General features: G+C 44.6%; 1 protein-coding gene and 1 pseudogene across 1 annotated transcript in view; one reads left to right on the top strand and one right to left on the bottom strand.

The window, feature by feature from the left end:
- LOC148517641 (protein kinase C delta type-like) overlaps positions 1 to 16,162 on the bottom strand; it is an 81,121-nt gene extending 64,959 nt beyond the window's left edge. Inside the window, exons 1-3 of the mRNA XM_088478491.1 lie at positions 15,887 to 16,162; positions 15,652 to 15,760; positions 2,905 to 3,005 (exon numbers count right to left, since the gene is read on the bottom strand). Coding sequence (XP_088334617.1) covers positions 2,905 to 3,005; positions 15,652 to 15,760; positions 15,887 to 16,162 — 486 coding nt within the window. The remainder of the gene's footprint in view (positions 1 to 2,904; positions 3,006 to 15,651; positions 15,761 to 15,886) is intronic.
- Positions 1 to 24,943, top strand: part of LOC148517640 (serine/threonine-protein kinase PLK2-like) — an 83,085-nt pseudogene that overhangs the window by 7,155 nt on the left and 50,987 nt on the right.

Below are 24,943 nucleotides of genomic sequence, written 5' to 3'. Positions count from 1 at the left end.
TCTGGTAGACGCGCTGTCGGTGAAATGGACGTTTCACCTGGCGTATCTGTTTCCTCCGATATCCTTACTTCCTCAGGTTCTGCGGAAATTCAAGCAGGACGGCGGCACGCTCGTGCTGGTTGCTCCGGCGTGGCCCAGACGCCCTTGGTACTCCGATCTGAGGTGTCTCTCCATCGACGCTCCGTACCTTCTTCCTCAGCGTCAGGACCTGTTGTCTCAAGGGCCCTGCCTTTACCCGGATCTGGGTCGGCTGTCTTTGACGGCGTGGCTCTTGAGACAGCCGTCTTGAGGTCTAGGGGTTTCTCCAGTTCAGTCATTGGTACCATGCTTAGGGCACGCAAGCCTGCCTCCGCACGGATTTACCACAGGGTGTGGCGCACTTACTTTCAGTGGTGTGAATCCAGAAACTATGATCCTCAGGTGTTCCGGGTTTCCAGAATCTTGGAGTTCCTTCAATCAGGTTTGGACCTCGGCTTACGCCTGGCCTCTCTGAAGGTTCATGTGTCTGCATTGTCCATGTGGTTTCAGCGACGGATTGCTACACTACCGGATGTTCACACCTTTTTCCAGGGTGTTCTCAGGATACAGCCTCCCTTCGTGCCTCCTGTGGCTCCTTGGACTTGGCGGTGGTGCTACGGGTCTTGCAGGGTCATCTTTTTGAGCCTCTTGAGGCGGTGGACCTCAAGTGGCTGACGTTCAAGACCGTTTTTCTCCTAGCAATTGCTTCTGCCAGGAGGGTGTCAGAGTTGGGGGCGCTTTCCTGTCGCCCTCCTTTTCTGATTTTTCATCAGGACAGAGCGGTGCTCCGCACTCGTCCTGAGTTTTTGCCCAAAGTGGTCTCGAAGTTCCACATTAATCAGGAACTTGTTGTGCCAGCTTTTCAGTCGCCTGATCTTTCAGCTGGTGAGGCTTCCTTAGATGTAGTCCGGGCACTTAGAATCTATGTGGATCGGACTGCTTCGGTTAGGAAGTCGGATTCTTTGTTTGTCCTCTTCGGTTTTCACAAGAGGGGTTGGCCTGCCAACAAGCAAACGTTAGCCCGTTGGCTTCGTTCCGTTATTTGTGAGGCTTATGCACAGGAGGGTTTACCTGTGCCAGCCTCTGTTAAGGCTCATTCCACTCGTTCTGTGGGTCCCTCTTGGGCTGCTAGACGTGGCACCTCGGCTGTTCAGCTGTGTAAGGCGGCCACTTGGTCTTCAATTCAAACGTTTTTGAGGTTCTATGCGTTTGACACCTTCGCCTCTCAGGATGCATCCTTCGGGCGCCGGGTACTCCTTTCAGCACAGGAGCGTCCCCGCCCTTAGTTGAACTGCTTTGGGACATCCCCAAGGTCAACCTTGTGGACCCCCTATGGACCCTGAAGTAGAAAACAAGAGATATGGTAAGAACTTACCTTTGTTATCTCTGTTTCTACGAAGTCCATAGGGTCCACAGGGCGCCCGCCCTGACGCACCTGGCTTCAAATGGGCTGTGTGGCTGGTCACCGGTTTTCCGTCTCCCATTTCTGTGAGTATGGTTTCTTGTGTGTTCCAGTCTTCCTTCTCTCTGTTTAGTCTCCTCCTCCGGCCTTAGCTGCTTACCAACTGAGGTGCCTGTGGCCGGGGCGGGGTATAGAGGAGGACGGACCCAAGTGCATCCTGGGAGCAGCAAAGCTTTAACTGCGTGGTGCCCATGGATCCAGATCCAGCTATACCCCAAGGTCAACCCTGTGGACCCTATGGACTTCGTAGAAACAGAGATAACAAAGGTAAGTTCTTACCATATCTCTTGTTTTCTTGCCAATTTCTCACATGGAATAGCCTTAATTTCTAAGAACAAGAATAGACTGTCGAGTTTCACATGAAAGTTCTCTTTTTCTGGCCATTTGGAGAGTATAATCGAACCCACAAATGTGATGCTCCAGATACTCAACTAGCTCAAAGGAAGGCCAATTTTATAGCTTCTCTAACAAGCAAACCCATTTTCAGCTGTGCTAACATAATTGTACAAGGGTTTCCTAATCATCCATTAGTCTTCTAACGCGCTTAGCAAACACAATGTACCATTAGAACACTGGAGTGATGGTTGCTGGAAATGGGCCTTTATACACCTATGTAGATATTCCTTTAACAACCAGAAGTTTGCAGCTAGTATAGTCATTTACCACATTAACAATGTATAGAGTGTATTTCTGATTAATTTAATGTTATCTTCATTGAAAAAAACAGTGCTTTTCTTTCAAAAATAAGGAAATTTCTAAGTGACCCCAAACTTTTGAATGGTAGTATATATATATATATATATATATATATATATATATTACCAACTGTGCAATGGTGGGCCAATCAGAACCTGGGGACAGGGCTTCGCAGGTGTAGGGGAGGTGCTGTGCTCCGTGTCCTGGCACCTTGTAAAAAAAATAAATAGTTTATGCTGTGCCATCGATGAAGGGAAACCGTCTGATTCTCCCCCATCGATGGTAAAAGCATTCGACATCAGCCATAAACCATCAATGATTATGAATCATCAATGGTCGATGGCCATCCCTAGGTCACATCCATGACATCACTAGTCAGACCATAGGCCCTTTATATCTTTCAGGATAATTTTAAAGTGGTATGAGGTTAAACTTTACACTTTTGCATTATGTGTCTACAGTATCTTTAGATGCTTTCTATAACCCCAAATGCTGTCTCCTAATAATACACCAACAACACCACAGCGCACAATGAATTGACACTATCACAGACCCAGCACTATAAATTACATGTAATGCAGCAAGTACAGTGTGGAATAACATTAGGTGGAGTGACAAATCAAAACTAACATTGAATGAAATTGTGCTGTAGCTCTGTACATCTGTACTAACATCCAAATTCAGACATACAGTAATTCCCCTGTGACAAATAAAACCTCATTACTTACCTTTCCAAAGCCACCCTGGCCTAGCTGACGGAAGAACGTTAGTCTCTGGATGGTGTGAGAGACTTCATTGCTGAGGCAGGATGACTGAGCACTGCTGGTTCCTAATGGAAAAGTGAGATGAGAACATTTCAATAACTCCCATATATTATAGAACATGAAGGGGCCTAATTATCAAATGTTTTTATTTTCATATAATTATGTAGAAACTGCAGTTTCTACATAATTTTATGAATTGTTGCTATGTATTAATAGCCTAATGCATGGCATTTCATAGAAATCTCCTGCAGAAGGCTAATTAACACTGCAGATCGCAGTCCCCATTATTATCAATGAGGACTATGATCTGACCCCTATGTCCCAAATTCCGAAAGGCAAATCATTTTGGAGTTTGGCCCCATTAGTTTACATCATTTTCAGATGGTGTAAACCGCTTTAAGTCTATGGAGGCTTTACTCTCAGGAGAGAGATCTTCCAATGCAGTGTCAGATTCCCCTGGAGGAGTTTTTCACAAATGTGAAAGACTGCTCCAAAATGCTGGGGAAATAACTCACAGGGACAGCGGTTATCACTACCGCTGTCCTTGCGGGTTCAGTTTAGTACATAGTGGGGCTACTTTCATTTGAAATAAAAAAAATTCTGCCGTGATATGAAGTGTTAATAATCGTGGCAGTGCCTAATTGAGCTCACATATTTATTACAGCAGACAACCAGGGACAGCCAAGTTACATGAATATTTCCATTCATATATCCTACTTCCTACTGTGTGCCAATTGCAGTCAATCTAAGGCCCATATTCAATTAGCGTTGAAAAGCCGAGATTGCCAAAAAGTTTTCACCGATGTGCGGTTTTCGCCACTTTACGAAGTATCGCCCTATTCAATTCCAGGACGCTTTTCGCCGATCATGGCTTTCCGCCTCTAATTGAATCCGGCCATTAGGGGTTTTTGGTCAGCTATATGTTTTGGGACCAGATGGAGCAATTCAATTGTTGCTCCACGTGGGCATTATAGCCGCCAGCATTTCTGCTTGCACCCTCTGGATGATGCGAGCAAAAATGTGCAATAAACCGGTAGTTAGAGTGTCCAAACAGCAGTTTGGGCGCCCTAACCAGGACTGTAGATGGGTTTATCCGTTTTACATGTCTAAACCTGGTCTAATAAGGCCTGATGACCGCAATAAGGCGTCCATTCATTTATTGTGAAAAACATTAAAACCATTTTATGCTAATCTTAACTCTAAAATAATGACACTGACAACAAGTGCTTGGTTCGAATCAAATTAATGTATTTATTAATTGCATGAATTTATTTTAATAAAGGGTGGCAAAAGAAGGCGCTACCACAACCCAGCTCTAGCCAAATACTTCTCACCAAAAACTGGGGATGACTAAGATACCCCCCTTTCAATATGCGTAACCTGCGCTGTGAAAGTCTCACCACCCCTTACTATGGCACAGTCCAGACACTTCCGCAAAGAAAGCGCCCAATTGTCCACCCCGCATAGGTAGGACACACTCCCTGTCCTTCAAAGGGGCAAGTGCCCCACAGCAACCACTTATGCCACATGTGCCCGCTGGTTAGTATCGCCTTCCCGCCTACTGCTTTAAAATTGTTTAGTAAAGGACAAACACACGGTTTTGGGTAGGGAGCGAGGGGCTTCCAACTGAAAAAGAGGCTGAACCTATTCAAATTTAGCCTTAAATAGAAAAACTCATTATGCAAGCCCCTTGAAACTCTAATTGGCTAACTGTCAACTAATGAAAAAAGGGCCTCAAAAAGGAGAAAACTGCCTAGCAAACAAATTCCCTATTACTGACCAATCACAAAAACTGAGGACTCTTATATAGCCTCATGCCTATGCAGCCCTCAGCTAGTCTAATTAATGGGTACCCAAAACCATTAAATTGCAACACTTGGCGCCCACTAATTATCGCCGCCCACAAAACAATTAAATTGCCCCTATAGTATATAATTCTGCTCATAATAACAGTATATACACACACATTTTTCTAATCTCATCAACTATGTTAATCCAATAGCATCAGAAATCTAAAGTATGTGAACTAAATATTTCCTTTTGTGACAAACAGGACTGTCTGCAACATTTGTGTTTGCATTACATTTGCCTATAATGTGTGGTCACATGACAGCACTGCTACTATCTGGGCCGAATTAAGGCTTGTGGGGGCCCCAGGGCAACTAAATTGTGGGGGCCCCTCCAAACCACACAGAGCCCACCCCCCTCCCTGAAAGACCCACCCAGAGCCTACCCCCGCCACATGAAGACAGGGACAAACGTAGGATTTTTTTTGAGGGGGGGGCCCTGAAAATAAATTTATATATATATATATATATATATAGAACCCATTTGAATCCGGCACTCATAATAAAAATTTGTACTTGCCCAGGTGCCCTCTACGCACACAAGTCCAAATCTGTGTCCAAATAGTATCCAAAGTGTAGCCGCACTCACGGGACTTGTTTAGATCAAGAAATTGTAAACTGCTGATAGCAGGCTTGAATTCCAACGTTTCAGATATTTAATCTTTAATCTGAAACGTTGGAACTCAAGCCTGCTATCAGCAGTTTATAATTTCTTGATCTAAACAAGTCCCGTGAGTGCCGCTACACTTTGGATACTATATATATATATATATATATATATATATATCATACACTCACACATAAACAGTATACACACGCTAATACATATATACATATTAACACATGGACACTAGAACATATATACATATACACACTAACACATACACAGTATACACATAACATACTGTATACACCATGACATATATCCATATAGAATAGAATCACATACATACATACATACATACACACAAACCGAAACATTACACAAACATACCTTCACTTAATGCAGCAGCTACTACAGGACCAGTCCTGGTTGCAACAAGGACCGAGCACCTCGATCCATTAGGCCCCGCCCCCTCAATGTAATGCAGTGATTTGCGGGTATATGGGGCGGGGCTTGTCATATTGGCTCCGCCCCCCAATGTTGTGTGTCAGGGAGGGTTTCTATGTACGCAGAAACCCCCCTGCATCCGCAAAATGCGAGCGCTCTCTCTGAATGAGGGCGGTGGTTTCTCTTTAATGAGCCGCCCTCCTGGCTGCTCGCTAAGCTGTGGGTGACCACCCACAGCTTTAGCGAGCGGCCAGGTTGATGATCATGAGTGATGTCAGTGGTGCCGCCCCCAGATGGCAGGCGTTCCTTCGGGAACGCCTCTGTTTGGCCAGCCAGCCACCCCCCACCCTGCCTACAAAACAGTGCGAGCTGTCGATCACCATCGACAGCCGCCACTTTTGTAGTGAGCCCTGGAGCGAGAGAATCGACCCGCTTGAAAGCTAATAGGTGCTTGCGAGCGGGTCTGAATGAGACCCACTGTCTGTATCTGCTCCTGCTGCCTCTCCTCCCCTCCCCTCCTCTCCCCCATGCTGCTTCTACCACTGACTGTCTGTATAGTGCCATGTAGCCCCGTCCCCCTGCTCAGTCCCCCCCTCCCCTCCTCTCCCCCATGCTGCTGCTAGCACTGACTGGTTGTATAGTGCCATGAAGCCCCGTCCCCCTGCTCAGTCCCCCCCTCCCCTCCTTTCCCCCATGCTGCTGCTAGCACTGACTGGCTGTATAGTGCCATGCAGCCCCATCCCCTGCTCAGACCCCCCCCTCCCCTCATCTCCCCCATGCTGCTGCTAGCACTGACTGGCTGTATAGTGCCATGTAACCCCGTCCCCCTACTCAGGCCCCCCCCTCCCCTCCTCTCCCCCATGCTGCTGCTAGCACTGACTGGTTGTATAGTGCAACGTAGCCCCGTCCCCCTGCTCAGTCCCCCCCCTCCCCTCATCTCCCCCATGCTGCTGCTAGCATGGACTGGCTGTATAGTGCCATGTAGCCCCGTCCCCCTGCTCAGTCCCCCCCCTCCCCTCATCTCCCCCATTCTGCTGCTAGCACTGACTGGCTGTATAGTGCCATGTAACCCCGTCCCCCTGCTCAGTCTCCACCCTCTTCTAGTTGTGGTGCTCTTTTGCACTGAAGCTGTAATCAAAGTTGGGGGGCGCCCTGAGACAGGAGGGCAGAGGGAAACTTTAAACTGGATCTGGGGCCAAGATACGATTTGTGGAGCTTGTTAGCTATATCTCCTTCCAGAGCTTCACACTTGTGTATATGACAACTTCATCAATGCTCGGCAGAAACTGACTCGATTAAGGGAGGGGCGACAGGGGTGGTCGTCCAGGGGCCCCCACACAAAGCGACACCTGTTCCCGGGTTGAGGGTCTCATTCAGACCCACTCACAAGCGGAGCGCTCGCAAGCGGGTCGATGTTGAGGCCCTGCGCACGTGCAGCGTCCGCACTGCGAGTGTGCAAGCCCCGGAGCGAGAGAGAAATTCTCTTACTCTGGGGCTCACTACAAAAGGGGCGGCTGTCAATGGTGATCGACAACTTGCACCGTTTTGTAGGCAGGGTGGGGGGTGGCTGGCTGGCCAAACAGAGGCGTTCCCGAAGGAACGCCTGCCATCTGGGGGCGGCACCACTGACATCACTCATGATCATCAACCTGGCCGCTCGCTAAAGCTGTGGGTGGTCACCCACAGCTTAGCGAGCGGCCAGGAGGGCGGCTCATTAAAGAGTTGTCGATCACCATTGACAGCCGCCCCTTTTGTAGTGAGCCCCAGAGTGAGAGAATTTCTCTCTCGCTCCGGGGCTTGCACACTCGCAGCGCGGACGCTGCACGTGCGCAGGGCCTCAACATCGACCCGCTTGCGAGCGCTCCGCTTGTGAGTGGGTCTGAATGAGACCCTCAACCCGGGAACAGGTGTCGCTTTGTGTGGGGGCCCCTGGACGACCACCCCTGTCGCCCCTCCCTTAATCGAGTCAGTTTCTGCCGAGCATTGATGAAGTTGTCATATACACAAGTGTGAAGCTCTGGAAGGAGATATAGCTAACAAGCTCCACAAATCGTATCTTGGCCCCAGATCCAGTTTAAAGTTTCCCTCTGCCCTCCTGTCTCAGGGCGCCCCCCAACTTTGATTACAGCTTCAGTGCAAAAGAGCACCACAACTAGAAGTTGAAAATGAGGAGGGTGGAGACTGAGCAGGGGGACGGGGTTACATGGCACTATACAGCCAGTCAGTGCTAGCAGCAGAATGGGGGAGATGAGGGGAGGGGGGGGACTGAGCAGGGGGACGGGGCTACATGGCACTATACAGCCAGTCCATGCTAGCAGCAGCATGGGGGAGATGAGGGGAGGGGGGGGACTGAGCAGGGGGACGGGGCTATGTTGCACTATACAACCAGTCAGTGCTAGCAGCAGCATGGGGGAGAGGAGGGGAGGGGGGGGCCTGAGTAGGGGGACGGGGTTACATGGCACTATACAGCCAGTCAGTGCTAGCAGCAGCATGGGGGAGATGAGGGGAGGGGGGGGTCTGAGCAGGGGATGGGGCTGCATGGCACTATACAACCAGTCAGTGCTAGCAGCAGCATGGGGGAGAGGAGGGGAGGGGGGGACTGAGCAGGGGGACGGGGCTACATGGCACTATACAGATAGTCAGTGGTAGAAGCAGCATGGGGGAGAGGAGGGGAGGGGAGGAGAGGCAGCAGGAGCAGATACAGACAGTGGGTCTCATTCAGACCCGCTCGCAAGCACCTATTAGCTTTCAAGCGGGTCGATTCTCTCGCTCCAGGGCTCACTACAAAAGTGGCGGCTGTCGATGGTGATCGACAGCTCGCACTGTTTTGTAGGCAGGGTGGGGGGTGGCTGGCCAAATGGAGGCATTCCTGACGGAACGCCTGCCGTTTGGGGGCGGCCCCACTGACATCACTCATGATGTCAGTGGTGAACTTCCGGCTCTATTAGAGCCGAAAGCTCACTGGGGCTTGCAGCAGACGAGACCCTACCACAACGGTCTCGTCACAAGTCACGATGGTCTTGACCATCGCGACCATCAACCTGGCCGCTCGCTAAAGCTATGGGTGGTCACCCACAGAATAGCGAACGGCCAGGAGGCCGGCTTTGAACATAGACGCGGCCGCCCTCATTCAGAGCGAGTGCTCACATTTTGCGAGCGGCTCTGAATGAGGTCCAGTGTGCCAAGTGATGATGTAAGGTAAGAGGGAGGAGGAGGAACACTATCTATATGTATATATGAATAAGGCCAAGATTTACTAAATAGGATAATGCTGTAAAACCCCAGAAAATGCAGTTTTCAGGGTTTTTACCGCATTCTCCATATGTACAAAGCACCGGCAAGCATCAACCCGATGGGTAACGCCACCTTTAGGTGGCATTACCCAATGGAAGCCTATGGGCTTCTTTTCAGGACACTCCTAGTTGGGAGGGATCTGATCGGATCTCTCCCATGAGCCCCCACGGCCGTCTGGGCATGCGTAGAAGGACGCCTGAGGCACTTCTGGGTATTAAACTCGGAAATCCCTCTGCCGGGCAGCATAGCAAAGGACAGCTCTTATCGGGGTAGCTGTCCTTTGCGATATTCTAGGTACATACCACGGTAATGAACTGCAGTGTGTACACGAAGACAGGCGGGATGTACCGCATTGCTAATGCAATGCTTAGTACATCCCGCCCTAAGTGTGTGATTATCTGTATGTGTGTAAATGAATGAATGTATGTATATGACTTTGTGTACCAGTATGATATATATATGTGTGTATAAGTTTCTGGCTACATGTATGTATGTGTGACAGTGTGTATGTATGTGTGTGTGACAGTATGTATGTATGTGTATAAGGGGCAGATGTAGTACTTAGCTTTGGAGAGAGATAAAGGACTTGAGTCACTTGTATGCACTGCAGTGCACGTGCATGAATTAGCATTACGATCGTACTGTGATCACTTATACAGATATAAAGCCATCGCAGACAGAGGGACAGGACATCAGCGTTTGGGGGTGCTGACGGGGGAGTGGTTGGAGAACCACAGACCTGTCTGTCTATTTGAATGCCATTTCCAAGGCGTGCATAAATAAGCCACTCCAGACGGCATACGCAGCTTGAGTACGTGTGATGACATCTAAAATTTCTGAGTAAGGACCGAGTAGCTGTAATTCTGCATGAGGGTCCAATGTTACTTGATGGTACCGATGTATACGCAGGTCTGCAAGGTATTACAAAGGTGAGATAGCGGTAGTAGGTGCCTCTATGTTGGCTTTGCGATTGCAAACATTAGCATATTTTCGCAGCAGATCTGCGTGCAGCTATAGCGATCCATAGTGAATCAGGCCCAAAGTGCCAACCAATCAGCTCTTAACTGTCATTTTTCAAACATTGCCTGTAAAATGACAGGAGCTGATTGGTTGGTATTTTATCTCTCTCCACTTTATCTCTCTCCAAGGCTTAGTAAATCTACCCCTGTACGTGTAACTACATATGTAGGTGTGTGACAGTATATATGTATATGTGTGTGACTGTATGTATGTGTATATGATGTGTGTGACAGTATATCTGTATGTGTATATGTGTGTGACTGTATGTATGTGTATATGATGTGTGTGACAGTATATCTGTATGTGTATATGTGAGTGACTGTATGTATGTGTATATGTGTGTGACAGTATATCTGTAAGTGTATATGTGAGTGACTGTATGTATGTGTATATGATGTGTGTGACAGTATATCTGTAAGTGTATATGTGAGTGACTGTATGTATGTGTATATGATGTGTGTGACAGTATATCTGTATGTGTATATGTGTGTGACTGTATGTATGTGTATATGATGTGTGTGACAGTATATCTGTAAGTGTATATATGTGTGACTGTATGTATGTGTATATGATGTGTGTGACAGTATATCTGTATGTGTATATGTGAGTGACTATGTATGTGTATATGTGTGTGACTGTATGTATGTGTATATGATGTGTGTGACTGTATATCTGTATGTGTATATGTGTGTGACTATATGTATGTGTATATGATGTGTGTGAAAGTATATCTGTAAGTGTATATGTGTGTGACTGTATGTATGTGTATATGATGTGTGTGACAGTATATCTGTAAGTGTATATGTGAGTGACTGTATGTATGTGTATATGATGTGTGTGACAGTATATCTGTATGTGTATATGTGAGTGACTGTATGTATGTGTATATGTGTGTGACAGTATATCTGTAAGTGTATATGTGAGTGACTGTATGTATGTGTATATGATGTGTGTGACAGTATATCTGTAAGTGTATTTGTGAGTGACTGTATGTATGTGTATATGATGTGTGTGACAGTATATCTGTATGTGTATATGTGTGTGACTGTATGTATGTGTATATGATGTGTGTGACAGTATATCTGTAAGTGTATATGTGTGTGACTGTATGTATGTGTATCATACTTGCCTACTTTTGAAAACTAATTTCAGGGAGATTTTAGATAGTGGTTGGACTGCCATTTGTCCTGCAGTCTATACTACCAGGAACTCGGGTGTACTGTATACATAACCAAAGTCAGCAGAATAGATATGAAAAAGGGGTTCTAGAAAATGGAAGCCACCCTAAATCACTGCAAGTGGTAATCTCAAGTCTGAGAAACGCCCCCTCCCCTCCTCATTAAAAATTATTTCACAGATCTGATACACCCTTCCGCCATAGTTTAAAATCAGACCCCACATCAGCCTCTCTCAATTATGATCATATGGTACCCCACACTTGACAAACCCCCTCCCTCAATTGGAAACATACCCCAGTCCTGATTATCTTCCCGGCCTTTCTCAATGTACTCTATAATCAGTCTCAAACATGACAACTCCCTCAATTAAAATCACATCCCAGAACTGCCCCCCAGACCTAACAACCTATCCCCCTTAATTAATAACATATTTTAGAAGTGGCCCCCTTCTTCATACATGACAACCCCCCTCTTCTCCCTCAATTAACAGCATGTTCCAGAAGTGACAACCCCCCTTCTCCCTCAATTAACAGAATGTTCCAGAAGTGACCCCCCCTCATACCTGACAACCCCCCCTTCTCCCTCAATTAATAGCATGTTCCAGAAGTGACAACCCCCCTCATACCTGACAACCCCCCCTTCTCCCTCAATTAACAGAATGTTCCAGAAGTGACCCCCCCTCATACCTGACAACCCCCCATTCTCCCTCAATTAATAGCATGTTCCAGAAGTGACAAACCCCATACCTGACAACCCCCCCCCCTTCTCCCTTAATAGCATGTTCCAGAAGTAACCCCCCTCATACCTGGCAACCCCCCCTCCTCCCTTAATAGCAAGCCCAAAACTGTTCTTCCCTTCCCTGCCCCCCTCCCCCTTCACCTTCAATAAAAATCATTTACTAACTGCCTTAAATCTGATAAAAGAAAATGCATTTTAAAAATAAGACCTCAAATCAATGGGGGAAGTCCAATACTCACCAGTCTCCTGCTGCTGTTGTCCCTCCTATCTCCGGCTCTCTTTCAAAGTCTGCATGGCCGTTTGCAGCCTTCCACCAGCCATCCACCAATCAGCGTTCAGATACTCCAGCCATCCACCAATCAGTGTTCAGATACTCCTATCACTGTGATTGGTGGATGGCCAGCTCCATCCACCAATGAGGCTGCAGACAATGTTACTTGGCTTCTGCCATCGCGGCCGCGGATCCAAATCCTTTACAGTGTACCGGCCGGGCCGGCCCGGGGGAAGATGCCTTCCTGCACAGCTCACCCTCTACTTATATTTTTTTTACTAACGACGTGAGCAGACTTGGGACAGCAGCCGGGGAGGAGGAGAGGACGCTGCAGCCGCCGCCAGTCCCGCTCCCTGCAGTCAGAGATCAGACAGACTCGGGAGGCAGTGACACCTAGGCGGCCAACGTTACTCACAACTCCGTGGTAGCCGGCCTATCATATTACATTACTGTAAATGACGTTGCGTGTCGTGATGTCCTCAAGCCAGGCCCCTCCCCTTTCATATCCGACTCGCGCATGCGTAGTGCGGTGCTTTGACAGGTCAGTGGGAAATACCGGGGGATTCTCTATACTTTCCGGGGTAGCGGGAGCTCCCAGCTTATAGAGGGAGGCCCCCAGCGGAATGCGGGAGGGTAGGCAAGTCTGATGTGTATTTGATGTGTGTGACAGTATATCTGTAAGTGTATATGTGTGTGACTGTATGTATGTGTATATGATGGGTGTGACAGTATATCTGTATGTGTATATGTGTATGACTATATATGTATACATGTCCTCCCAACCATCACAATGTTGCTGGGACCTGCTGTGCACATGAGCATAGGGGGCAGCCCAGCAGCTGTGGAAGCAATGTGTACGCCCCCAGTGTGAAGAAAAATGGGTGTGTGATGTATGGCCATTTCCCTATTTAATTGCATGCAGAAGGCTCACACACTATGAGCCTGATTCAGAGTTGTACACAAACCTGATCATTTGCTTACAGCTTCGATGATGGGTGATCGGCGCATGCAGAGGATCTGTACGGCTCATTTTCTGATAAGTGTCCATGAGATCGCTTGCAGTATCCCCTAAGCTGCAGCATGATTGACATGCTGTGGCCATTTGGGGGTGGGGGTGGTGACAGTGATTGATTTACAAAATGGGGACATGTTGCCCCCATTTTGTAGGCATAACAAGGCCAGGATCTCCATCTTCTGATGCGGATTTCCTGGCCCCAGCAGAGGCGTTCCATAGGCCATTGTTAGTAAACTTAGGCTACTTATACCCCTTTCACACTGCAAGCAATAACCCGGGTTATTGTGCAGTGTGGAAGGACCCAGTTGAAATAACCTGGGTCAAGTGACCCGGCATGTCAACCTGGGTAACGAGCAGGATTGAACACGGGTTCATCCCGGCTCGCAGTGCAGTGTGAACGGATAACCTGGGTCGATGTGACTTGGGACCCGTTAGCAGCATAGGAAGAGCTGGCGCTTGGAGATGATCTCACATGACGCCAGTGACATAATTGACCCTGCAATAAGCCGGGTCATGCTGCCAGTCTGAGATTCCAAAGTGAAAGGGGTATAAGATGGCCCGTGGCTGTTAGATGGTGATTTGATGCTGTGTCTTTGGATGCACCACTCTGAGCTGGGATGCCGGCAGTGAGAGTTTTCAGCCTCCAGACGTACAATTCTGAAACAAGCCCAATGACCAAAACTTTGTATCTCAAATATTGGTCTTTAGTGACCCCCAGCCTTAAGTTCCGGGCCCCTCAAAGCCTCAATCCAGCTCTGCTTGGTCCAGTTGAGTAATTCCATCTTCAGATGGGGAGAAGGTGTAACAGATAATTACTGGCAGAGTACGTTATGTGGTCAGAGGATTTATCATATGGTTGGGTGGAGTCTGAGATCATTAGTAAATCATGGTATTGATTATTGACAAATAATGTAAGAGACATGATTGGTATGGCAGGAAATTGGAACGGAGCTGCACAAATCATTTTTGACCCTAAAGTACAGTGTAATTCTTCTAATTTCCCAGATGTAATGGGCCACATGTTCTGGGGATAGCAAAATGAAGTTAAAAAAGTATTTTTATTTGTTTGTTTAATCTTGCATCAGACGTCTGCTTTATAGGTGAACACAATAAGGATTAAGGTGGCGTCTCTATATCCTGTATTTTACAAATATGTATGTAAATATGTGTATGGGTTTCATACTCACAGATAGTGATCATCACAATTACAATAGATATAATGACTACTAAATGACTGGACACTAATGTTAATATTAAGCTTTATTTACAGATATCAATTTAGCTTTTAGATTTAAAGCGGGAATAATGTCTAATTATTGCTGCTTTAACTCTAGCGGGTAAGTCACCAAAATCTTGCAGCTGCCTGCAACCCACAGGCTATTACACTTAGCCCATAATCTTTACTTCTAATTCACATTAATCAGTACATCCAATTACTACCAGTACCCACACTGCAAGTGACTGAAGCCGCCTTGTCATTGGTAGCTCCCCATTAGCCTCTACACATCCAATTACATCACCCACACACTAAGGGGTCAATCCAAAAGACTGCGAAGGGTGCATGTTGCTCTTGCCATGGCGTTAAAACACCAGCAATGGCACGGCATTTCGCACCCCTCGCGGCCTGATCTGAGCCTGGATTCACATAATTTTGCTTGGAGCCCTACGAGGCTGTGAGCACTTAATGCGAATTCGGGATGCCGTCAAGTGCAGCCGTTGTCATGATGACTCGCACCCTGGAGTACATCGCATTTAATTGCACAGTAATACATGTGGTGTAAATGGTGCTTTACACATTACCAATACTCTTGGGGGAGATGTATCAAACCTTGGAGAGAGATAAAGTGGAGAAAGATAAAGTACCAACCAATCAGCTCCTAACTGTCACTTTACAGACTGTGTTTGAAAAAATAAAGTTAGGAGTTGATTAGTTGGTACTTTATCTCTCTCCCCTTTATCTCTCTCCAAGATTTGTTACATTTCTCCACAATATTTAATAGTTTGGTTGTAGTCCATGGGGTACAATATTTCAGCCCAGATATAGTGCAACCCCCTATTACTGTAATAAGTACAAACATTGTCATATATAAGCATTCTTGGATTTACTATTAAGACAAATACCACTAAATTAGATTTTGATGCAAGAAACAGCATGATGTAAATAAATACATGTAAATGTATTTTCAAATAATGGTATAGATATAGAGGCCTCAGCACTTGTCTACTATAGCACAGCCTACAAAATGTCATTCATGGTGTTTGTATGATAACAGTTTGTATGTATGAGTCTCCCTTACCCTGTCTCTCTGCATCTACGTGATGTTCTTTGCTCTTCTTCTTATCTCCAGGCTTCTCCTCTGGGCAAGATGACAAGTGCCTGCATCTCTTCTGTCTCTTGATGGAGACCTTCACCTCTTCCTCGGAGGGGTTAGAAATAATCCTCCTCTTGCTGTAATGTCCGTTCTTGCTCTCCTCTGCGCTGGACGATAGCTTCCTCCATCTCTTCTTCCCCTTCTTGATGGAGACCTTCACCTCTTCCTCGGAGGAGGAGTCAGATAGGATCCTCCTCTTGCTGTCATGTCCAGTATGGTTCAACTCCTCTGAGCTGGATAATAGTTTCCTCCATCTCTTCTTCCCCTTCTTGATGGAGACCTTCACCTCTTCCTCGGAGGAGGAGATGGAAATGATGCTCCTCTTCATGTCACGTTCGTTGTTGCTTAACTCCTCTGAGCTTGATGATATCTTCCTGCACCTCTTCTTCCCCTTCTTGCTGGAATTGATGCTCCTCTCCATGGTGGCCTTCTTCATCCCTGGCTTCCAACGGTCGCTCTTCCACCAGTGGTTTGAAAGTAAACTGCCCTGACACCAGCTGCAGCTTTGAAAAGTGGCATGTGCCATCAGTGGCAGTTACCTGCCCATATCCCTGTGCTACATACATGGTGTATGCTGGGCGAGCCTATATGCATGTAACATGAATAGGGAGGCATGTGTGAGATTATCACTGGATTAAATAGGGGTTTCCTAAATTATGGGGTGGGAGTCATTTTATCAATGTGGATTGATCTGATTAAAATGTATCTATATTAAGGTGCATATTGAATTATGTTTGTCACTATTTTATTAAAAAAAAATTATAATGTATTATTTATATATTCTGTATTACCAGTTATTTATGTAGTGCACACACATATTAGCCCGTGCTTCCCAGAGAACATTTCAGTTACTGACATTAGTCCCTGGCAGTCCTTGTCTAATAAAAACATGGACATTAATCCCTGCCCCAGTGGATCTTACAACATACATGCCTACCCTCCCGGAAGTCGCAAGAGGCTCCCGATTTTTCAGGTAACCCCCCGCACCCCTGGAAGAGTAGCCACTTCTCCCACATTCTTCCCACTTCATAGTGAAGTGGGCAGAATAAGGAGATTTTTCTTGCAGACCGGCGGGTCAGCAAGTAGGGGGCGTGCCCTAATGACCTTATGATGTGTTCTTTAAATATGCCCCGTTCACGGCAAATTGCAGCGAGGGGGCGGGGCTTAATGATGCGACCCATCCCCAACTCCTCCCACCTGCTTCTCCTCCCCAGGCTTCTCCTGGGTAAGAAAACTCCAATGTCGGCAGGTTTGGCTTACAATCTGTATTCCCTATCACATGGGCTCACAGTTTATAGCAATACAGGTTGAGTCTCCCATATCCAAATATTCTGAAATGCAGATTTTTTTTTGCATGACTGAGATAGTAAAAACTTTGTTTTTTGATGGATCAATGTACACAAACTTTGTTTAAAGCACAACATTGTTAAAAATATTGTATAAAATTACCTTTAGGCTGTGTGTATACGGTGTATATGAAACATATACATTTCATGTATGTACACAAACTTTGTTTGAGCCTCAAAATTATTGAACATATTGTATAAAATGACCTGCAGGCTGTGTGTATACGGTGTATATAAATCATAAATGCTTTCTGTGTATAGATTTGGGTCCCATTCCCAAGATATTTCATTATGGTGTGCAATTATTCCAAAATACGGAATATTCCGATATCCAAAATACCCCTGGTCCCAAGCATTTTGGATATGTGAGACAGCCTGTACCAAATAGTTATTGACAAGATAAACACAAAACACACAGGTGCAGTAGTCAGCCATGGACGTGTCACTTCTCATACATACTATTATTCCTACTGGGATACAATCTGTCACTTTCCTCATTGTCCTACAGTGTGTCTTACAATTTGCATACTGTATCCAGTCTCATGGTCTCTCTATACCTTTTATAAGCCAGGGATATCATGGTCTTAACTTGGGCCTGTATTCAATTTGAGGCGAAAAGTCCGGATCCGCGATATTTTTTCGCCGATGACGTAATTTTTGCCTGTTTGGCTTTTACCCCGTATTCAATTTGAAAGACTTTCCACCTAGGTGGAAAGTCAATGCAATGTAATAGGCAGAAAAGTTTCGCCTATGAATGGGAGGCGGAAAAAGGTGCAGAATTGGGGTTTTGGGGTGCAATATTGCGGGAACCCCCGTGCAGTCTTCAGACAGTCCCCCAAAGGTAATCTGTGTCAACATTTTTTTTAAAAACACTTAAGGACACCTAAAAAAAAAATCACTTTCATTTTGGGGGCAAAAAATAAAAATGTTGGGGGACAAAGTTGAAAACTAGCGAACTTGACTCTGGGGGGACCCCAAGTATGCCCCAAGTGTTTTTTTGATTGCATGCTCTTGCGGCAGGTGGTTTTTTCATGATTTTTTCAACTTCACTTTAGCAACTTATAAATATGCTAACCCCCATTTTCAAGTACCCCAAATTTGATGGGATAACTTATTTTCTGGAAAAAATATTCCTGAATACTCTTCTGCATCACGTATAGAAAAATACAATTTAGCAGCTATTAAGCCCGTTTAAAAACACCAAATACCTTCAGCAAGCCAAATCGGGGGGTACCATAGGGAACCCCTATGTCAGTGCATCTTTTGGGGGGTGTCAGGCTGATTTCCCCAAATCTGACAGCACTTTCCACCTGTTTAAGTTTCGCCGGGTCCCGTTTTCGCGTGCTTTCAAATTGAATACGGGGTAAAGCAGGCACGCGCGCGATACTTTTCCGCCTACAAAACAGGCAGAGTAGGCGGAAAGTCTGGGCCGCGAAAAAGTATTGCGGCTCGGCTCAAATTGAATACAGCCCTTAGCTGGATGTAATATTACTAGTACAACTGATATATTCCTACTAGAGATGAGCTAAGCTATTGCAATTTAGGTCCTTAAGAGTTTTGTTTCAATAAAAAAAAAATTGCCATAAAATACTGAAAAATGACTTTTTCAGGTGATAATTACACAGAAGCAGGGGCGGGGGCAGGAGGCCAGGTGCCCCCCAGGCCGCACCATCACCTAGAGTCCTGGGCTGCCTTCTCTGCAGTAAGCGCCCTGGTGGTCAAGTGGTTGATATAGCCGTGATCCACCTGTCGGATCTTACTACATCTTTCTGTTACTGCAGAGTGACAGAAGCCATGTAGACTATAAGTTAGTTACAGAACAGGCTGTGATACTGGCGGCCGTATTACAGGGGAGACTGCTTGTGTGTAGCTGTGGCTGTGCTCCGTGAGTCACAGATGACAGCCTGAGACACAACAAGCAGGGCCAGCAATGTGACCATATTAGTGACATGGTTGTACTGCAGCTAGCGGCTGTGTCACCCAGGACCCTCCTCAGACTTCAGGTGCCCCCACACCCAGATAACATAATAAATATATAATAAATGGAAGCGTCATTCTTAGTAGGAGGCTCCCATAATTATTAATATTAAAATATATTCAACTGACTCATATGAATATATAACCCTATATAGTACCCTCTGCTAGTAAGAGACTCCCATATAGGCAGGCGGGCCTGGCAAAAGAAATCTTGGGGCCCAGAACACTCATGTTTTTGGGGCCCCCCATCCCTTAATAGCAAAAAATGCTCATTTCATTATTTCCATTTCAGGATGGGGATAACAAGAGACAGTGAATGAAGAAATGATTTACTTAAATAAAGCTTTTTTTCTATATGTAATTTTATTAAGATATTTTAAATCCAAATATTTAAATATTGAAGTTTTTTTTTATTTTTTTTATGTAATCTGTCTTTATTGCAAACGAAAACAGCACGGTACAGATATGGCCGCAATGGCCTACAGAAACATCAAATAAATTCAAATAACAATATGAATTCAATGGACAAATATAATCATGAGGCATGAAATGAAAGAACAAGAAAGAGTAAGTCTCAGATCGCATGGTTCTGTACGTGCTTTCAGATATTACTAAGTAAAATAAAATAAAAGTAAATATAATATTAGAAATCAAAATAACTAAGAAAATAAAATACATAAAAATTAAGAAAGAAAATATTATATAAAGATAGCAAAAGAATGGGGAAAATTAAAAGAGGATGTCGCTATATCCTAAGAGGCATTTAAGTATTGTACTTTGTACTCAGTAGTCTCTTTAAAACTCAGCCAGCAATGCCAAGTGTCTGCAAATCTCAGGGGAGCTGGTTTAGATAATGAGAGGTCTTCCATATACATATACTGGTCTATTCTTTGGAACCATCGAGATATGGGAGGACAAGTCGAAGACCTCCAATAACATGGTACAGTAGCCCTCGCAGCATTCATCAGATGACGCAACATGGATTTTTTATATATAGATAATGGAAGGTCAGACAAATTTAGCAACCAAAATTCAGGTTTATCAGATAAAGAAAGACCAGTGATCAATTCCGATAAGTGTCGAACCTTCCTCCAGAAGTCAGCTAACACTGGGCATTGCCACCAAATATGAAAAGGGGTGCCCACAGCCTGTTGACAACGCCAGCATAAATCAGATAAATTTGGAAACATCCGATGAATGTGAACAGGGCACCTATACCATCTAGCCAAAATCTTATATTGGGTTTCTAGAACTTGGAGTGATGAGGAACTAGCAAAAGTAAAATCAAATATTTGTGACCACTGATCCTCAGTTAGTTCCCTTCCTAGTTCACTATGCCAAGCAGAGACATAAGACGGTAAGGATGGGTTAGAGTACTCAAGACACATTCGATATAAGGAAGAAATAAGGTGTCTTGGTGGATCTACTGCCATACATAAAACTTCAAACTTAGTTGGAGTCCAGCGAGGATCACTAGCCTTAAGAGAGTTAACATAGTGTCTTAATTGGAGATATACCCAGAATGACCGGGATGGGAGATTATATATTTGCCGGAGATCTGTAAAAGATCGCAATCCACTAGGTGCAACTAGGTGGGATATACATGTAATACCCTTTGTGGACCAATCAGATAAATTAGACGCCATGAGACCTGGGGGGAAATCTGGGTTATCCACCAGTGGAGTAGGTAATGAAGCGCCTGGGCTAAACGAGGGGGAGCTTCTAAATTTGTTCCAACAGTGGAGGGTGCGGCCTAGTGTCGGGTGAGATAAAGACGGACATTTAACAATCCAAGGAAGGACATGGGGTGGTTTACCTACTGTGTGACCTACTATACATGTCCATTGTTTGACTGCAGATAGTCTAGACATTTCAACAATCCTAGACAAGTGGACTGCATAGTAATAAGTAAGAAAGTGGGGTAATTGCAGACCACCTTTCAAACGACTTTGCGTTAATACAGCCTGTGAAAGTCTGGATCTACCTGAGCCCCAAACAAAATGGTCCACTAAGCTTTGTAATTCCCTAAAAACGGAAACTGGTATGGTAATAGGCAACACTTGCATCAGATATAAGACTTTAGGTAAAATAGACATCTTGACCGTGTTGATTTTACCCAACTTGGATAGCTTCAGTAGAGACCATCTCTGGAAATCTGTCTTAAATTGTTGAATAAGAGGGGGGAAATTTAATTGGTACAAATTTTTATTTGAAGGGGATAGAAGAACACCCAAATATTTAAGACTAGAAGAAGTCCAAACAAAGGGAAAAGCACTTCTAAGGCTTGTCACAGTACTGTCAGAGGCTGATACATTCATGGCAACAGATTTGGAAAAATTGATTTTAAAATTAGAGATCCCACTGAACCTATCAAACTCATGCATGAGGGCAGGGAGAGAGGTCACCGGCAAAGAGATGGTAGCAAGGAGATCGTCATCAAATAGTGCCAATTTATACTCATGGTCTCCAATCTGCACACCTTTAATATCCCCGTTACACCGGATAGCCCTCGCCAATGCCTCCATGCAGAGTACAACTATAAGAGGAGACAGTGGGCATCCTTGACGTGTACCATTATTAATCGCAAAAGGCTCTGAAAAGGCCCCATTAACCCGTACTCTGGCCATGGGAAATTTATAAAGGGCTAAAATACGATGAAGACAGTGAGAGCCTAACCCCATATATCTGAGAAGACCTTCCATGAACCGCCAATCAATCCTGTCGAAGGCCTTATCTTCATCCGTTGAGAGAAGGACAACAGGGGACTTAGTTCCTTTAACAAAATGAATTATATCAATAATTTTAGAAGTATTGTCCTTAGCCTCTCTACCTCGAACAAATCCCACTTGGTCCTCGTGTATCAAGCCAGGGAGAAGAGAACTCAACCTATTTGCCAGCATTTTAGCATACAATTTGAAATCATTATTTAATAAAGAAATAGGTCTATAGCTTGCACATTGGGCAGGATCCTTCCCCTCTTTGGGGATTATTGAAATATGTGCTTCAAGTGTCTGAGGGGAGAAACCCAGCCCATCTGAAACTTCATTACAGGCCTTCAAAAAAAGTGGTAACAACATAGATCTAAACGACTTATAATAACTTACAGGAAAACCATCAGGGCCAGGGCTTTTCCCAAGTGGAGTATTTGACAAAGCAAGATCTAGTTCCTCGTAAGTAAAGGGGCGATCGAGAGAGGTCAGATCACTCTCATCGAGTTGTGGGAAATCAACCGAGGAGAGGTAATTTCTGATCACTTCCTGATGCGTTAATGAATGGGTAGGTGATTGTTCCTTACGTAAATTATAAAGTTTCATGTAGTAATTTTGAAAGGCAGCTGCAATCTGAGGAAAGGTGTTTACAACATTCCCCCCTGAATCCCGAACATTAGAAACGTAAGATTTTAGCCTCTGAGTTTTTAAAGCTCTAGCAAGCATTTTGCCAGGCTTGTTACCCCATTGATAAAATTTGTGCCTGCATTTCTGTAAATCCAATTTAGTTTTATCGTGAAGAAGCTTATTAAGAGCCTGTCTTGCTTCAGTAAGTTCTCTCAATGTATTTTCATCTAAAGAAGATTTATGGGATGTCTCCAGGGATTTAATACGGGCTAGAAGTTGTTGCCTTTGAGCCATCCTCTCCCTTTTTAATCTAGAGCCTAACTGGATATAGTGTCCTCTAATCACACATTTGTGTGCCTCCCACACCGTTATCTTAGACACATCTGGAGCGTCATTAATATCGATATACTCAGTAATGGCTTTGAGAAGGTAATTTTTAGTACGAGGATCACTAAGCAAAATCTCATTAAAGCGCCATGTCCACGGTCTGGGCATCGAGTTGGGATAACATATATTTGCAAAGATTGGGGCATGGTCAGACCAAGTAATATGACCTATTTGACTATGGGGGAAATATTGAAGGTTTCTATGGTCTACAAGAAAGTAATCAATACGTGAATATACATAGTGCGGGTTCGAGTAAAACGTATAATCCCTAACCGTTGGATGTTGAGTCCTCCATAAATCTATCAATTGGTACTCAGAAAAGAGTTGACCTACTCTACGATGGTCCCGCAAGGAGACTCGGGGCGATCCCAAAGAACAGTCTAACACAGGATCTAAGGACCAGTTAAAATCTCCACCTATTATTACACACCCCTCTCTCAATGGTTCCAAAAGTTTTAAGACCTTATTAAAAAATTGCCTCTGTTTCTGACTCGGAGAATAAACATTTACAATAGTGTATACTTGATTATATATCTTACATTTCAATATCTGACATCTGCCTTCCACGAGGATATGATGAGATATATCTGTAACGGCGAGCTTACGAGAAAGGAGTATAGCCACTCCCAGGGACTTACTCTGAGAGTTATTACTGCAAAACACATGAGGGTAATAATAATTCCCAAGCTTAGGAGCAACCAGCTGCTTAAAGTGGGTTTCTTGCACAAAAGCCACATCTACCCTCTCTAGGTGAAGTTCTCGTAGTAATGTGGAACGTTTCTCAGGAATATTAAGACCTTTAACATTAAAGGAACATAATATTATATTTTCTGGCTTAAGAGGGGCCATGGCAGTGACTGTGGGAAAGGGTAATCATATATAGAGAGTAAGGCATTATATGAATCTTATAAAGGTGTACATGGGCAGCAGAGGTATAGCGACTAGAAAGGGAAAAAATAAAAACAAAAAATAAAAACAAAAATAATAAAGAAAAAATAAATAAAATAATAAGAAAAAACTGAAAATAGTCTTATTAGAATAAACAGGAAAATATATCCATGAGAAAAAATTTCCGCTATTGGAGCAGGCAGGAGACGATAGTCGGCCCATGCTCCAAGGTCAAAAAATGCGGAACAACCCAACTGGGGTAAGGCAGCTAGAAACCACCCCCCCGGGAATAAAGAACTAACATATATCCTGTAAACGATAATATCAACAAATCATCTACATAATAATAATAACAGTACCATCTACATTAGTATCGTAAATGTATGAGGCATAACTATATAGCAATTCTAGAAGAATTTCGTAAAAAAAAAAAAGAAGGAAACTTGCTAGAACAAACACAACCTTACAAAATCTGCTGTATAGTGAGAACAAAAAGCATAAATAAATTATTTCCTTTCGTATAAACGACAAGTATAAAGCATTAAACTGTCAGGCAAGAGCTAAGACAATTATAAAAATCTATAATCATCAAATGATCAGTGAGCGAGCTGATCCCCAACAATATCAAAAGGATACAATTCCGGACATGCATCCTATCTAAGCTCAACAAAGAAGCAAAAAGATCATCACATTTAAATATCTTAGACGATCAGGTGCCAGAGGCCGTCCTCTCAAATCGTGGAGAAGTCGAATTATGTCTCTGTCCCCTCACCGTTGCCCAAGGAACTTTTGCAACAGGTGAGACGGGTGGATCTAGACGTGAGAACAGGTGGAACCAATCTTGGAGAGGAGGTATTGAAATAGAGAGAGCGTCACAAAAATTATCCAGGTCTTCTGGTGTCTGCAAGACAAGTTGGCGACCATCATGCATGACTTGAATACTCAGAGGAAATCCCCAATGAAAACGGACACCTTTCTGTTTAAGAATGTCAGTAAGAGGCTTAAGAAGGCGCCTTTGATGGAGTGTATTCCAGGAGAGGTCAGGGAAGATTTGAATTTTACTGCCGTTAAACTCAATACCATCCAGTTTGCGTGCTTTGCTGAGAATCTCTTCCTTAATATGATGGTAGTGAAGTCGACAAATAATGTCTCCGGGAGGCTCAGACTGGAGACCCTTTGGTCGTAGGGTCCGGTGAGCACGATCAAAAAGAATTATATTATCTGGTTCTGCATCCGTGAGTTCATTGAACATTTTGGTTAGTGCATCAACGATACCGGGACCTT

The sequence above is a fragment of the Taudactylus pleione genome, unplaced genomic scaffold (genome assembly GCF_031769625.1).
Source record: "Taudactylus pleione unplaced genomic scaffold, aTauple2 ptg000214l, whole genome shotgun sequence".
NCBI classification, from domain to species: Eukaryota; Metazoa; Chordata; class Amphibia; order Anura; family Myobatrachidae; genus Taudactylus; species Taudactylus pleione.
This window is presented reverse-complemented; position numbering and strand designations above follow the sequence as displayed.